The sequence below is a fragment of the Octopus sinensis genome, linkage group LG7 (assembly GCF_006345805.1).
Source record: "Octopus sinensis linkage group LG7, ASM634580v1, whole genome shotgun sequence".
Taxonomy (NCBI): Eukaryota; Metazoa; Mollusca; class Cephalopoda; order Octopoda; family Octopodidae; genus Octopus; species Octopus sinensis.
In genome coordinates this window covers 97,438,159-97,450,130 of record NC_043003.1, presented here as the reverse complement: position 1 = coordinate 97,450,130, position 11,972 = coordinate 97,438,159, and the positions used below count along the sequence as shown (strand labels likewise).

General features: G+C 39.1%; 1 protein-coding gene across 2 annotated transcripts in view; it reads right to left on the bottom strand.

Moving 5' to 3' along the window:
* LOC115214233 (ceramide kinase-like) overlaps positions 1–11,972 on the bottom strand; it is a 50,745-nt gene that overhangs the window by 9,328 nt on the left and 29,445 nt on the right. For both annotated transcript variants that reach the window (XM_029783356.2, XM_036504983.1), the window contains 5 exons: positions 11,410–11,549; positions 8,848–8,922; positions 4,541–4,687; positions 2,315–2,384; positions 631–662 (listed from right to left, as the gene is read on the bottom strand). In XM_029783356.2, the coding sequence (XP_029639216.1) occupies positions 631–662; positions 2,315–2,384; positions 4,541–4,687; positions 8,848–8,922; positions 11,410–11,549 (464 nt within the window). The remainder of the gene's footprint in view (positions 1–630; positions 663–2,314; positions 2,385–4,540; positions 4,688–8,847; positions 8,923–11,409; positions 11,550–11,972) is intronic.

Sequence of the window (11,972 nt, the reverse complement as noted above, 5' to 3'; positions counted from 1 at the left end):
TTTACGTTCGTGGCCGTTGCCAGCCTCGCCTGGCCCCCGTGCCGGTGGCACGTAAAAAGCACCATCTGTTCGTGGCCGTTGCCAGCCTCGCCTGGCCCCCGTGCCAGTGGCACATAAAAAGCACCATCTGATCGTGGCCGTTTGCCAGACTCATCTGGCACGTAAAAAGCACCCACTACACTCATGGAGTGGTTGGCGTTAGGAAGGGCATCCAGCCGTAGAAACATTGCCAGATCAAACTGGGCCTGGTGCAGCCTTCTGGCCTCCCACACCCCAGTTTGAACCGTCCAACCCATGCTAGCATGGAAAGCGGACGCTAAACGATGATGATGATGATGATTTAAAATAATTGAAAGAAACACAGAGCATCTCAAAATAAATACAGTAATGAAAGGGTTAAACTAAGCTGGGTGCCATCTGATGTATGAGAATCTATCTATAACATTCCTACTGCATCTAATTTCTTCCATCACACCCTGTACTAATTGTCCGTTTTGGTTTGGTTGCTATGGCTGGATGCCCTTCCTGATGTCAACCACTTTACAGAGTGTACTGGGTGCTTTTTATGAGGCACCAGCATGGATGCTTTTTACATTTTCCAGTTATATCATATTTCCAAAATCGACTTACCTACATCGATTCCACAACTGGTGTCAGTGTCCCTGCAAAAGAAACAAAGTAAACAAAATAATAAAAACAAGCCTATTTTGAACAAAATATTTCTTATGATTGTAGTTGTTATCATTGTTCTTCTTGTTCATTTACCTTTCATCTTTTGAGGTTGATAAAATAAACACCATTTAAGCATTGGGGTCAATGTAATACACTCACTCCCCTCTCAAAACTATGCCTGCGACAGAAATTACTATTATTATTATTATTATTATTGAGTGAGAGAGCAGTTCATGCCATCAAAGTGACACTGGGGTAAAATATACGAAGCCCAATATACCCATCATGACTACCCGTCTGATAAGGGTACACCAGGCACATGCATCACAACCATATGTGTGCGACATGGTGATCTCATATCAAGATAAACAGCACATGACCTTGCAGGTGGAGCCCAGTTAGAATTTTCTTCAGGTTGAGTAGCCCATCCCGCTCAAAAGGTCCCTGAATAAGGGTTGTTTAAGGATGTTGAAAGAACCACCCATGTTTCCAGAGGTGAATTATTCAAACCCCAAAGAATCCTTCTCAACACATGGCCATGATGCTACCCCACTACTTCTGCTCGTGATCAGAGATGCACATATCGTCAGCCATTAAGGGACATGCTCAACTGGTTATGGTCAAACAACTGACAAGCAAATCTGTGGTATTGAGCAGAATATTTGCTGTAGCCTATCTTTTATTATTATTATTATTATTATTATTATTATTCTTTTACCTGTTTCAGCCATTTGACTGCGGCCATGCTGGAGCACTGCCTTTAGTCGAGCAAGTCGACTCCAGGACTTATTCTTTGTAAGCCTAGTACTTATTCTATCGGTCTCTTTTGCCGAACCGCTAAGTTACAGGGACGTAAACACACCAGCATCGGTTGTCAAGCGATATTGGGGGGACAAACACAGACGCACAAACATATACACACACATACATATATATATACACACACATACATATATATATATATATATATATATATATATATATATATATATATATATATATATATATATATACGACAGGCTTCTTTCAATTTCTATCTACCAAATCCACTCACAAGGCTTTGGTCAGCCTGAGGCTATAGTAGAACACACTTGCCCAAGTTGTATTGATTTATGTGTGCACAGATGGGAGAGATATTAGTTGAGATAGGGAAGAAATATTTATGTGTCTTTGAGTATATTAACTAGAATACAGCTGACAACTCTCAATGATTTTGATTCTAAATGGTTAAAGACTACATTCTACACATAATTAACAAGGTTACCACACGTTTTATCCTGACCCCCACTATTACTCTGTTACTCTCTAAATTATAGTTGACTTGACGAGGTACGCATTATTTTCTAAACTCTTTCTGCCACAGATATGACAAAAGAAACAATGCAAATACGTTGAGTTCCATTATTGATGTAAATATGTTAAGTAAATGGTTGTATCCTCTATGTTTGAAGCCTATGCAATCATCTGACAAGAACGGTTTCTTTCAAATGATGTAATGTTTTCATTAATCAACAAAAGGAGTCACTAGAAATGGCCATAATGAATTGACACCTGTATATCTTTGTTAGTCATTTATACACATGTGCGTGCGCGCGTACACACACACACACACACACACAATAATATACACAAACTCACTCACCGAACTAATCTGTAGGACAGCTTCAACTTCAGAGGTTGTCGTTTTGAAAATAAACAGGCCAACAGCGAAACTAGAATAGTAAGGGAATTAATAATTAGAAAATGCACAATATGTGTGTTTGTGTATGTATACACACACACATGCACTCACACACACATACACACACACATTTATATTTTTATATAATCAAGCAGTATATTCCTGGTTATGGCATTAACTAGTTAGACTGTTACCGTTAGTTTCACTTTGACTGCTGCACTAAGCAGTATCGATAACCCTTTAGACATGCTGGCTAGAATGCATAACCACCTTTATGAAGCTAGTTATACAGCTCTGGTTCACTTTGAGATGCTGAAAAGCAGAACAAAAATGTGTGATGAAAAATTATATCTTTCTATCTTTCAAGAAGGAAAGAAGAGTTACTCCCCATGGGATGAAGTCAGCAGTGGCTGAAGAGGATTAGCTGTGCGTGTGAACAGGTTTTCTATTCTTTAGTCCAAAAAGGGGGATAACCACATTGCCAGAACAAATTTTCTATCTTGATGGCAACAATCGAATATTTCGCTTTTTGTGTTCAGGACAGTACCTAGATCATACGAATTTTTTAGAATGATTCTTTTCTCAGCCAAACAAAGCTTGCAACATATTCTATTCAAAAATAATCCAGGCTATTCCAGCGTTTTTCAGTTGGTTTTGCGCAGCAGTCTTTCCTCTTTTGATCACCATATATTACTGGCTAATGTTGTCATTGCACCTCTTTTGGATTTGAAATGAGGACCTATGATTATTGAGCCCCCTCCCAGCCATTGCACCAATACATTTCTCTGTGTATCTCTCCATTGTTGTTGTTTGACAACACTGTCTCAACTTTGTGGATCACAGCCTGGGCACTGAGGCCACATTAGATAGAATCTCTCACACCGAAAGAAGCTTCATAAAATGTCATCATATATCTAGTACATAGATGCTCCAAATGGCATTTGCAAACTAGCAATCATTAACAACACACTGGAAATGCAGGCTTTCAAAAGTAAAACCTCAAATTACAAAGCACATAAAATAAGCATATATATACCACCACTGACCTCAACAATCGTCTCACCAGGTTACACATGCCTGCTGCAACACTTTAACATTCTGTCAAACACCAATGCTGGGGAAGACTTCAAAGCACTCAACACATCCTGGTTTTCAAATAGTACAGATAACACAAAATGTAGCCTTATAGTAACACAAATAAACTTCCTTTACATTCTAAACAACCCATAACAATGGTCCCCCCACCACACACACTGTAACAAGCCAACTATACCTACTCTTCCCCCAGACATCATTTTTTTGTGTTCTGCACCAAGCTACCATAACCTGTTGGTAGAACAATCTTTCAAATATTAGACTATCAATTACCTTTTCAACATACACATTCTTTAACGAAGAAAGCAAAAATGATTCTACAAGCCCCAAAGCAGCATACTGAAATGGAGTCCACCAAAAAATAGAATCAAGCATTTTAGGCTTCAACAACAGAACAACAATGACCAGTATAGGCAGTGAAATAGATACATTCAACAAAGTAATTATAGGTACAACAGAAAAATACAAAAAACAGCCCATAAAGTAATATAAAAAATACAAAGACTAATTAGAAATAGTCAACGTCATAAAAGCATAGTACAAGAATACCACAAAGGAAAAAAATTTAACATCATACAGCTAAATGAAAACAATAAAGAAGAAAGAAAGAAATCAGGAAACTGATAAAGATTTATAATCAATGTAGACCATTAAATAGAGTAATTAGCAACAATAACAGTTGTAGCAGTAGCAGCAATAGAAACAACAATAGTCACACTACATCTTGTGTCACAACTTCAAATAATATACCCACAACAGAAGTTGACTTGTTGGGCATCTTTTTTAACATGGGTCTTATATCTATTGTTCTAATTCTCAGCAAACTACTTCCACAGTCTATCATAATCCATGGTTACCACCACTAATTCACGCACATATCATCACTACCAAAACAACAATACTTAGCAATCACCATCACCCCTAGCACCACCAATAACATAGTTTATGTACAATTTCAGCATCACTTCAATCAATCACCTCTAATGAACGACTGCTCCCCTCGCATCACAACAGGCTATACACATCACGACTGCCTGACTCATATACCATTATCACAAAGAGAACAAGAGTAATTATTTACTTGCTACTTACACAGATACTTGGCAGAACCCATCCAACTCTTGCTCAAAGAGGACTTGATTAACTCTCCTGAAAATCCAAAACCTATCATGAGGAACGAATACAGGGATAATTTGCCATCTTGATAAATGCTGTACATGTTGCTGGATTGGTGAAATCCTATTTGGACAGAATCAAAAAAGAAAACAAAAATATAGCCTGGAGTTTTCTTTACGATAAAAAAAATCATTCAGATAAATTTTGAAAATATAAATATGCACCATATATCTGTTTTTAGACATCTCTCTATCTGTGTACAACCTACCTAATTACAAACCTACTATCCTACTCACATACCTAATTGTCTGACTATCTATCTGGTCCATCCCCTCTCTCTCTCTCTCTCTCTCTCAGCTTCCGTTACCTAGGGACCAAGTCAGTAGCAGAGGTGGGTGCGCTGAAAGTGTAGCTGCTAGAATAAGAACAGCTTGGGCAAAGTTCAGAGAGCTCTTACCTCTGCTGGTGACAAAAGGCCTCTCGCTCAGAGTAAAAGGTAGACTGTATGACGCTTGTGTACGAACAGCCACGCTACATGGCAGTGAAACATGGGCTGTGACTGCTGAGGACATGCGTAAGCTCGCGAGGAATGAAGCCAGTATGATCCGATGGATGTGTAATGTCAGTGTGCATACTTGACAGAGTGTAGGTACCTTGAGAGAAATGTTGGACCTAAGAAGCATCAGATGTAGTGTGCAAGAGAGACAACTGCACTGGTATGGTCATGTGGCGAGAATGGATGAGGACAGCTGTGTGAAAAAGTGCCACACCCTAGCGGTTGAGGGAACCTGTGGAAGAGGTAGAGCCAGGAAGACCTGGGATGAAGTGGTGAAGTACGACCTTCGAACTTTAGGCCTCACCAAGGCAATGACTAGTGACCGAGACCTTTGGAAATATGCTGTGCGTGAAAAGACCAGGCAAGCCAAATGAAACCATAATCTCATGGCCTATGCCAGGGGTGTAACCAGCCCACTTATACGTACCTTTTCCTCCTTTGTACACTAAAACTCTGCTTGCAAAGACCTGTTGTGGCAAGTGAAATAAATAAATCAATCAACCAATCAAAAGCAAAATCAAATTTGATGACTGGCGACCGTGCTAGCAGAGTGCACAGAGAACCATACGAGTGTGATTATTGACAGCAGCTAACCGACTTCCATGCCAGTGGCACTTAAAGGGCACCATCCGAGCGTGAAGGGCACCATTCGAGCGTGAAGGGCACCATTCGAACGTGATCGTTACCAGCATCGCCTTCTGGGACTTGTGCTTATGCTAGTAGGGTGCCAAGAGCACCATCCGAGCGTGATCGTTGCCAGAGCAGCCAACTGGCTTCCGTGCACGTAAAAAGGGCACCATTCGAGTGTGATCGTTACCAAAATTGCCTTCTGGCACCTGTGCTGGTGGCATGTATAAAAGGATTCGAGCGAGGTCGTTGCCAGTACCGCCTGACTGGCGCCCGTGTGGGTGGCACGTAAAAGCACCCACTACACTCTCAGAGTGGTTGGCGTTAGGAAGGGCATCCAGCTGTAGAAACTCTGCCAAATCAAGACTGGAGCCTGGTGCAGCCATCTGGTTTGCCAGCCCTCAGTCAAAATCGTCCAACCCATGCTAGCATGGAAAGCGGACGTTAAACGATGATGATGATGATGTGTATATATATATATATATATATATCTGTCTCTCCCTCACTCCATCCCCCTCTCTCAATATATAATATAAACATGTATATTATATATAGATATATGTATAATGTGTGTATGTGCATGTGTATGTGTGTGTGTGAGTGTGTGTGCATGTGTGTGGAGTACTTGTAGGTACAGGCAAACAGTTCAGAACAGCACTCATTGCCGAGGGGCAAGAGCTGTTGTTGTTTTGCATCTAGTTGTGTGAATTCTATGTTCCCACTTGCCATCGTACAGTGTGATGATTGAAAATGTGAAATTCAAATGACTAGATGTGAAATGCCAGTACAGTAACCACACACACATGCACACACATACACACACATGTAGAAAACAAGAGGAGAGATTGTTTATGAAATATCAAGTTACATCATCTTACATTAATCATTCATTAACAAAGGATGCTTACTAGTTATGTAACGTAAATTAGATAATCAAATTACACTGTCAAATCTTCAGAGATGCCTAACTTTCATTTGTACTTTTATTAGATTAGTGACTGTGTTGCCATTACTAAATCAGCAAACAACTATATAAAATTAGGTTAATTATTTGGTATTTGGTGGATGAAGCATCACAAAAAAATGGAAGAAGATAGAAAAGGAAGAAGGCAGAAAAATGATTTATGTGTTGCCAGAACACCACTGAATAGATTAGACATGTTGCTACAGCTATTGGATAAAAAGGAGTAAGTCAATGGATGTAGGTGAAGATGCATACATACTAGGGTGGTAAAAATAAATAGTTTTCATACATTGCTCAAAGAAAACGATATAAGAAATACTAGAAATATGATAGTACTATGAGTTGGACTGGGAGATACAAGTACCTATGCTAATACAAATAGATAACGCTCTTTACTCTTTTTACTTGCTTCAGTCATTTGACTGCGGCCATGCTGGAGAACCGCCTTTAGTCGAGCAAATCGACCCCAGGACTTATTCTTTGTAAGCCCAGTACTTATTCTATTGGTCTCTTTTGCCAAACCACTAAGTGATGGGGGATGTAAACACACCAGCATCGGTTGTCAAGCTATGCTAGGGGGACAAACACAGCAACACAAACACACACACACATATATATATATACATATATATACGACAGGCTTCTTTCAGTTTCTGTCTACCAAATCCACTCACAAGGCATTGGTTGTGTAATTTACTTCAAATATGTATTCTTAATAGTTGTGATATACCAAAAATAGCTTTTACTTGCGGCTATGGCGAAGGAATGTATCTGGTGGACGCGTCTGAAAGGATTAGAGACAAACACTTTCCTCTCTGGTCAATCTCTCATCAACTTCTTCAAGTATCACTTGAAAAGGAAAGTGAGAGTAGAGAGGCAAGTTTTGTCTAGTGAATGTTTTAAAAAAAGATGGGTGAATGCAGCAAGGATGGCATGTATGAATGACGAAGACACCTTAAGCATAATTCTATGAACCCGGAAAAATTTAAAACAGAGAGTTACTTACTTGCAAATAAATGTGTTAACATGTGACATTATTGACCGAGGTTACCGTGGTCTTTTCCGTAGGCTTTTCTTTCCACAGATAAACCTTATCTGTTTCCCCCTTTACACTTTACATCATGACATTTCTGTGATACACGGTCCCTATTGATCGTTTCTTTTTCTTTTTTCTTTTTTCTTTTTTCTTTTACTTTTCTTTTCGATCGAAAAACTATCCCACCCTTTTTCTTCTCTCCCAAAAGAAAAACTCTACTTTGTAATTTGTCTCCTCTGTGTTCAGCCCTGTGTGGCTAATAAACAAAACTTATCTTTTACTTGTTCCATTCATTGGACTGTGGCCATACTGGGACACCCATGCTACCTTCAAAGGTTTAGTCAAACAAATCGACCTCAGTACTTATTTGTAACTCAGGTATTTATTCATTCTATTGGTTGCTTTTGCCAAACTGCTGAGTTACAGGGATGTGCACTAACAACGGTTGCCAAGTAGTGGGGTGGAAAAACATAATACTAATACACACTCACACATACTTCCCACCACACAGTCTCTCTCTCACACGCACACACACACTGTGAGGAGAGAAGTATTCAATGTCTTGGACAAAGTCCATCTTCACAGTAAAGACGATAGGTGGGTAATAACAGAAAGACTGAGAATCTGACTGAGTCTGATGAAGAATATAAGACAACATGGACTTCACATTGTCATCATCACCATCATTTAACAAGTCAAGGACAATGCCAAATATGAAAAATGAAATTAAATGTTCTATAATACGTTTAAAGAGGTCTCTTCATAATCTGCAAATGTGTTTCAGTATCTCATCATCATCATCATCATTTAACGTCCATTTTTCATGCTGGTATGGGTTGGACGGTTTGAGTAAGGTCTGGAAAGCCAGCAGCTACACCAGGCTCCAATCTGATCTGGCAAGGTTTCTACAGCTGGATGCCCTTCCTAATGCCAACCACTCCGAGAGTGTAGTGGGTGGTTTTTATGTGCCACTGGCAATGAGGCCAGTCAGGTGAGCCTGGCATTGATCACATTTGGATAGTGCTTTTTATGTATCTGTAGCTCATTAATTTATTACTAATTCATTAATGGATGACAGACAGACGAAACCGAGAACTCACCTCGTATGATGTGAAGTGTTGCTGTTATGATATCATCATTGCCGTGTAACATCTTTACCATCATGTTACCAGTACCTAGAAGAGAATATGTAAAAATTATGTGATACCCAGAATGAAATATGGTGGCCTGAAATAACTCAATATTTACATTATGAACGTAACATCATTAACCTTCATGAAGCAACTGTTTCATACATTATAATATTTCATTTAGATGATGAAGCAGGTGAGCTGCAGAATCATTAGAACACTAGACAAAAATGTTTAGCAGTATTTCGCCCATCTTTATGATCTGAATTTAAATTGTGTCACGGTGGACTGTGCCTTTCATCCCTTTGCCTTTCATCACTGGGGTTGATGCAACTGACTTACCTATTCTCTTGAACTAATTGGCCTTCTGCCAAAATTTGAAATCTATATTTCATTTAGATGATGGAATTGTATTTCACCCAATGAGCACAGACATGGCTGCACGGTTAAGAAGTTGGCATCCTAATTGTGTGGTTTCAGGTTCAATTCCATTGTGTGGCGCCTTGGATAAGTTTCTTCTGCAATAGCTCCAAGTTGACAAAAGCCTTATAAGTGAATTTGGTAGGTGGATGGCAACTGAAAGAAGCTTGTCATATATATATATATATATATATATATCATCATCATCATCATCATCATCGTTTAACGTCCGCTTTCCATGCTAGCAAAGGTTGGATGGTTCAACTGGGGTCTGGGAAGCCCGAAGGCTGCATCAGGCCAGTCAGATCTGGCGGTGTTTCTACAGCTTGATGCCCTTCCTAACGCTAACCATATACACACAAATATATATATATATACATATATATAAGGGTAAGGGTAACAATCCCATCCCTCGGTCATGAATGACCATGGGATTGCACCTAGAAAGTTCTCCTCTGAGACACAAGTCTGGGCAAGGTTGTTTACGGAAGACCAGCAGTCACCCATGCATGCCACCCTCCCCTCTACTCACCACTGATGTTATCCAAGGGAAAGGCAAAGACTGATACAGCTTGGCACCATTGATGTTGCTGCTCATTTCTACAGCTGAGTGAACTGGCGCAACATGAAATAAAGTGTCTTGCTCAAGAACATAACACACAGCCTGGTCTGGGAATCAAACTCACTACCTCATGATTGTGAGCCCGACACTCTAACCACTGAGTTATGTGCCTTCATATATATATATATATATATAATAATAATAATAATGATAATAATAAAGGGTAAAATTAATTAATTAATTAATTAATAATTGATAATTTTACAAAGTAGTTCGGTATGTTAAAAGAACCATTATCAGTAAACTTATACAAAAATTCTATAATTATGAGTATAATTATAATTAGGGTTCAGCAAAATTTGCTTCACCACATACTGAAATTTAGAAATAGCAGTTAAACTACTATTCTACTACTCACGCAGTGTAAGTTGTTGAGTATTACTGACTGGGAGATGTCTTATGGTAGTAGAATAGGAGTTTAACTGCTATTTCTAAATTTCAGTATGTGGTGAAGCAAAACTTGCTGAACCCTAATTATAATTATACTCATAATTATAGAATTCTTGTATAAGTTTACTGATAATGGTTCTTTTAACATACCGAACTACTTGGTAAAATTATCAATTATTAATTAATTAATTAATTAATTTTACCCTTTATTATTATATATATTCAAATGGTACTTTATTTTATTGACCCTGAAAGGAAGAAAGACAAAACAGTGGTGTTTGAACTCAGAACATAAAGTCAGAAGAAATGCAGTTAAATATCTTTCCTGGTGCAGTAACGATTCTGCCAGCTTGCTGCCTTAAGGTGAAGATATGTACCGATTTCAAATTTTGGCACAAGGCCAGCAATTTTGGAGGATGGGATAAGTCGATTACATTTGATCCTAGAGTTCAACCTAGTACTTACTTTATTGATCAGTGGAGGCACAATGGCCCAGTGGTTAGGGCAGCGGACTCGCGATCATAGGATCACGGTTTCGATTCCCAGACCGAGCGTTGTGAGTGTTTATTGAGCGAAAACACCTAAAAGCTCCACGAGGCTCCGGCAGGGATGGTGGTGATCCCTGCTGTACTCTTTCACCACAACTTTCTCTCACTCTTACTTCCTGTTTCTGTTGTACCTGTATTTCAAGGGGCCGGCCTTGTCACTCTCTGTGTCACGCTGAATATCCCCAAGAACTACGTTAAGGGTACACGTGTCTGTGGAGTGCTCAGCCACTTACACGTTAATTTCACGAGCAGGCTGTTCCGTTGATTGGATCAACCGGAACCCTCATCGTCATAACCGACGGAGTGCTTCCATCCACTTTATTGATCCTGAAAGGTTGAAAGGCAAAGTTGACCTTGGTGGAATTTGAACTAAAAACGTAAAGAAGGATGAAATGCTGCTAAGCATTTTGTCCAGCGTACTAACAATTTGGCCAGCTCACCACCTTAAAGTAGAGATATATATCAACTCTTATTTAATGTCTAAGACTGTGGAATGATCACGCTGCCATGAAATCAAAATCAAAATAACATTGGCTTTAGCTTTGCACTTACCAGCAGGTATAATTCCAATAGGTAAGGGACACTTCTTCTCCTGATTTGATGGTGGATCAATGCTATCATCCTTCTGAACTTTTTGCATCAGGCAAGTCACTGTTTGGCTTACTGAACCATCTCCTCCAACTACAACTACACTGTAACATCAAACAATAATAATTTATAACATTTGCACAAGAACTCGAATTCTTAACGAATATAGTTGACATATCTTAATAATTAACTGGAATACAACATCATAAATTTTAGAGGGTCAAAAACAATGTTGCCCTTAGGAATGTCCGAACTTAAAATGTAAACTAATGCCTTAATATTAAGCGGAAGGCTAGAAATTAAGTGGAAAATAGTTGAAGATATTCACCAGTACTTGACCAAGACTTTATCGCTCATGGAAGAATGAAAAGTGATGTTAACTTTGATGTGATTTGAACTCAGAAAGTAAAGGACCATAAATAGATATTGGTTTAAATTTTTGACACAAGGCCAGAAATTTCAAGGGGGACGTAAGTTGAATACATTGACCCCAGGGCTCGACTGGTACCTATTTTATTGACTGTGAA